General features: G+C 41.4%; 1 protein-coding gene across 1 annotated transcript in view; it reads left to right on the forward strand.

Annotated features, from left to right (window-relative positions):
* The first annotated feature begins 1,690 nt into the window (after positions 1–1,690).
* The window catches only part of raver2 (ribonucleoprotein, PTB-binding 2), a 69,309-nt gene continuing 65,184 nt past the window's right edge, over positions 1,691–5,815 (forward strand). The window contains exon 1 of the mRNA XM_034881113.1: positions 1,691–2,009. Within this exon, the coding sequence (XP_034737004.1) occupies positions 1,731–2,009 (279 nt within the window). The 5' untranslated portion in view covers positions 1,691–1,730. The remainder of the gene's footprint in view (positions 2,010–5,815) is intronic.

Raw genomic sequence — 5,815 nt, forward strand, 5'->3', positions numbered from 1 at the left:
ACTGTATGACACTGAGTAGAATCTAATAAAGGACGTGTTGAGTCTGTCACAGGATGAAAATGCTGTTCAACCTCTATTCCCTCTGTTTGAAATGACATAAAATGCCATTTTCTTTGGCCTTTCCTCTATTGAGTGGACTGAGCGTAAGCTTGATTGAAGCACTTATACATATACAGTCGATGTGTCAGTTACACTGATTCAGCCACTTGGCAATGTGAGATCGTTTTCACCCACTGACAACTGTGATTGTCTGGAGTCCAATCTGCCAAGAAACGCTTCACACAGATGGCGAGAGAGAGCGAGAACATGGAGGTTGGATGATGGAGGTTGATTTCACCGTCTCTAACAGGCCTCGGCACTCTCAATATTTCCTTTAGTAGGTTGATGTGTGCAATTGCTGACATGTTTGTGTGTATGTGTGTGTGTGTGTGTGTGTGTGTGTGTGTGTGTGTGTGTGTGTGTGTGTGTGTGTGTGTGTGTGTGTGTGTGTGTGTGTGTGTGTGTGTGTGTGTGTGTGTGTGTGTGTGTGTGTGTGTGTGTGTGTGTGTGTGTGTGTCAGCGACTCACGCAGCCGCGGAAGCAACATAGGCATTGTGAGGAGCACTGTTTCTTTTGTGTTTGCCAGGAGCAGCTTTCCACCCACGGTGGGCAGGCTCGGCTGGCTGCTAGTTTGGCAATCAGTGGATGACTTGGGTAGAGAGGAAGGCACGCAGCCATTCATGGTCACATTATGCACATGGGGAACATGATAGCAATGGTGGCTTAGAGATATTCTCCAATAAATGCAGCTCACTCTCTTCTGTCTTCCACCAAAAGTATAAATGTGTTAATTGGGCTACAGAACAAATATAAAAAGTGCATATTTACCAGTTCCCTGCTGTATAAAATGTAGGCCTACTGTACACAGTTTTCAGAACATAAAACACCTGTCAGACTCAACATGTTGATGGTGATATATTCACTCAAATCCGGAGATTACAGGATTTGAGTTGAAACATTGATGCCATGCAAAAAAATCAAGCAGCCTCCAGTGTAGCTGGTTGCACTTAAACTACATTAGATGGTCTGCTGGTGATATATTGACGTTTCTTAATTGGCTTCTATACATTCAGCAGACAGTTGGGGTCGCCAGGTCTCTGCGAGGTGCAGCCTGATGTGCTAGAAATCGAGTGAGTCGATTACCGCCCATTTAAACAAGTAATTCTTAACCTAGGACTGTATCCTACTCGTTTTACCATAAAACAAATAACTAATATAATCAAATAATATCCCGCTTGGCATTTCCCGTTTGCATTTACACCTTTTTCTTGAAGCAGCTGGGTATCTCCCAATTCATGGGAATAACCAGCAACAAACCAAACCAAAGGATGAGTGCACAAGTTTAGAGAGGATTGTAGCATATAGGCAAGCCTACTACAATATGTCTACGTAAGTTAATTAATTAATATCTGATTTAAAAAAAAATGCATACATCTTGGAATAAAGGACTTTACTTGACTCAATTAAAATAGCTTCATGTATTTTATTCGGGTATGTTTTTACATTTATCTCGCTCTTTCACTAACAGACACCTTTCTCTCTCTCTCTCTCTCTCTCTCTCTCTCTCTCTCTCCCTCTCTCTCTCTCTCTCTCTCTCTCTCTCTCTCTTTCTCTCCCTCTCCCTCTCTCTCTCTCTTTCTCTTTCTCTCTCTCCCCTCACTTCCCTCACACTTTTCATTCAGCAACCCAAGATGGCGGCAGCCCCATCCATCCAGCCGCCGATCGTTCACTCTCCTATAGCCGGGGAGAGCGCACTTTCCCCGGAGATGGACAGCCCCGAGAGCAGGCAGCCGGAGGATGAGGAGGCGGCGGCGGCAACAACACAGCCCTCCGACTCGGAGATTAGCCTCCGCGACCTGCCCGACCTGGAGCCGGAGGAGATCGAGAGGAGGCTGGCCAAAACTCGTAAAGAGCTGAGCAACAGGAGGAAAATCCTCATTAAGAACCTGCCGCCTGACACCACTAACCAGGTATACGTTAGTTTGGAAAAACTGTAGCAAAAGTAGTGTTCTTAACTATAGTTTAGAGTTTGCACGCATATCGAGACACACAGTTGTCATTAGTTTAGTTTGCACTGACCATCGCACTTTTAAAATGAACTTTATTGTTTAGCGATAATAAAGACCCAGTTTTCAGATGCATAGTGACCTTAATTCACCCCATGATCGTCTAGTATTTGCAATAATATGATAGTATCGGTACAAGTAACATTAGTTTTGAAGTGTATTTGAACAGTTTACAAATTTACAGTGGAATCTGGCTAACAGGCTGTTAGTTTTACATTTCATTCGTTAATAGCCTGTATGCACACCGTCTCGTTCACGGGATGCCCAACTAATACTAAGGCTCAATTAATTGTTTGGCCATAAAAGTTCAAACCATTGCTAAATGAGGCTACTAAATCTACTCTTGTATTTACAACATTTGTGAGTTAAACGAACCTTTAAATATTTTACTAGTTTTTGGATGATCTAAATCGAGTGAAAAATGTCAAAGTGTACTCCAAAACAATGTGGCATGTTGGATAAGGATTTTGTTTCTAAGTGGGTTCTTGCAAAAGCTGTATGGGGCTTGCAAGTTGTGTTGTTTTTCTTGCAACAAGAGGACATGCTGTGGATGAAATCCCTTACCTTCGTCACTCAGGTCTACCCATCGTTGTAACTTATCCATGCACCTGTTCTAGCATCAAAAACATGTGTCAATTATAGGAGATTGGTCAAGACAGGAAGCAAATATACTATTAGTTGGTGTGTGTGTGTGTGTGTGTGTGTGTGTGTGTGTGTGTGTGTGTGTGTGTGTGTGAGAGTTACACTTACTTCAGCTAACTAAGATTAGGCTTGATCGATGAAATCAAAGATTTCTGACTTTATTTACACAGTTTGCTTTAATCAGATTCTTTTACAGCAGATCCGTTCATCTTCTATGTTTAGTTTACACACAAGCACTTTGCAATAATGTTTCTTGTTAAAGACATCAGAGTAACTTCACTGTTTTAAAAGTTTAAGACCTCTTTTGATTTCTCCTACTTCAGTCATCACTTGTGTCAGCATGCAAGCCTTCAGGAGGCAGAGCGTTGAAGGAGCTGATGGTGTTTCCCTTCAGGGTTGTAGCACCAAACATTCTTAGAAAGAGGCACACTGCCAAGCAGAACAAGCGCTCTGCCGGGTGTTAGTGTGTGTGTCCAAGGAGAAAGTGAGGGAGTGGGAAAGAGTGCAACTGCATGATGTTTGTGAAAAATGTGAAATAGAGGGGTGAGAGAGAGAGGAATAGTCACTTGGATCATGAGAAGCAACAGAAGTGGAATTTCTCTCTCTCTCTCTCTCTCTCTCTGTATTTTCCACATTATTCATGTGTCAGAGCGAGTGTGATATGTTTAGTGACCCTGAGCAGAGCAGTCGGAGAGCAGAGCTGCATGAAGCCCGCCCTGCTGAACGTGCCACATGAATTTATCCATTTTGAGGAGTAGGTCAGAGTCTTTCACATCACGCGACACGAGATACTGACTGGTAGTGAAACTGTAAGCTCAGGCTACTTATCTTATATGCAGAGCAATCCGGAAGCTTTTCAGAAACGAATGAGTATCAAAAATCTTTTAAACCACATCACAAAACCACAACTCCAAAATATCGTAACCATCTATCACAGAATAAATCATTGCTGTGGATAGTTAACTTTTTTTTTTAACAGTGTGCTTAAAATGTTCCAATTGCTGTATTTATTTGTGTTTGAAAGGCTGAAATATATTTTCCATCACACGACCTGTAGCCTAAACTAATATCCGTATATCAGCAGAATTTGTGATATTTAAATAAGGCTGGTGTAATAAGTCCCCTTCCCATTCTCGTCATACGCGCAGCCCCATTAGTAAACACTATGTTGTAGATTGGATATACTGTATGTGTGTGTGAGTGTGTTGAGTTCATGGTGCACTGTGTTAAATAAATGGCCCAGCTGACAGTCCTCATCACAGAGAGTAGAGGGGGATGGGAACAACGGAGTGAATGAGAAAGTAGAGCTGGAAGACAGTAGAGTTGGGTGAGAGGAAAGGGAGGAATGAAGGAAGAAGGTAAAGGAAATAGAAAGAGGTGATTGAGGGATGAGCAGAGAGAGACATTTGGTCCAAATAGGAGCCATTACTGACTCTTATCCTCTACCATTTTATCAAATCAATAGGCTTTGCTAAAATGCTATCAGTGGCATTTTACAGAAAAGGAATCCACTATTGACTCCAAATCCTTTTGAATCACATTTTTCATGAGCTACCTTCTCCAATTTTAAAGGTCCCAATTCAGAGCTATTAAGTTGATAAGGTTCAAATATTTATACTATGTGCATGAAAGCTAAACTGGGAGGTTATACTGAATCAAGACACGATCAGTAAGATAATTTCTCTAGAGAGGACTCGCCGCTCCACTGATCTTGGAAACAAAGTCCTCACATGGTGATACAGTGGTGTTAACAAAAGTTTTTTTTTATTTTCCCTTAGTAATGATTTTTGGTACAAATACCATCTTAGAAATAACACATCAACCACACAAGGTTTATTATAGCCTTTTCTTTTATTCCATTGTGCGACCACGATGGACGAAAAAGTATCAAAATTGATGCAGCAGAACCAGAGATATCGTCCATAACATATGCATTTTTCTTCCTTGTCAAAACTGGGTGCACACAATGCACCCAGTTTTGACATGGATTGTAGGAGCCACATACTGTATGTTGTTTATGGTCTAATTTATATTATTTATTGATTGTTATATTGTGCACTTATTTTGTAGGGGGTGGGTTTGTTCACTACGGCTTAAGTGGAAGTGATAACATTATATTTGTTTGCTTCAACTGTTTTTTTTTGGGCTTTGACTGAGGGGGTGAGCCTGGGTGCGACCATTTACTGTTGACTGCTGCACTAACTCACTTATTTTGACTTGCGAGAGATGTAGAGATGGTACGATACCGTTTTTTGCTTCCCAATACGTGTCTGATACCTGAACTAGTATTTGTAATAATATGATAGTATCGGTACAAGTAACATTAGTTTTGAAGTGTATTTGCACAGTTTACAAATTTACAGTGGAATCTGGCTAACAGGCAGTAAGTTTTACATTTTGTTCGTTAATAGGCTGTATGCACACCGTCTCGTTCACGGGATGCCCAACTAATACTAAGGCTCAAGTAATTGTTTGGCCATAAAAGTTCAAACCATTGCTAAATGAGGCTACTAAATCTACTCTTGTATTTACAACATTTGTGAGTTAAACAAACCTTTAAATATTTTACTAGTTTTCGGATGATCTAAATCGAGTGAAAAATGTCAAAGTGTACTCCAAAACAATGTGGCATGTTGGATAATGATTTTGTTTCTAAGTGGGTTCTTGCAAAAGCTGTATGGGGCTTGCAAGTTGTGTTGTTTTTCTTGCAACAAGAGGACATGCTGTGGATGAAATCCCTTATCTTCGTCACTCAGGTCTACCCATCGTTGTAACTTATCCATGCACCTGTTCTAGCATCAAAAACGTGTCAATTATACGAGATTGGTCAAGGCAGAAAGCAAGTATACAATTAGTTGGTGTGTGTGTGTGTGTGTGTGTGTGTGTGTGTGTGAGAGTTACACTTACTTCAGCTAACTCAGATTACATTTTTTAAGACTTCCATCCATCCATCTTCGACCGCTTATCCGGTATCGGGTCGCAGGGGCAGCAGACCCCAAACTTCCCTTTCCCGAGCCACATCAACCAGCTCCGACTGGGGGATCCCGAGGCGTTCCCAGGCCAGGTTG

Source organism: Etheostoma cragini, chromosome 9, assembly GCF_013103735.1.
Source record: "Etheostoma cragini isolate CJK2018 chromosome 9, CSU_Ecrag_1.0, whole genome shotgun sequence".
Lineage (NCBI taxonomy): Eukaryota > Metazoa > Chordata > Actinopteri > Perciformes > Percidae > Etheostoma > Etheostoma cragini.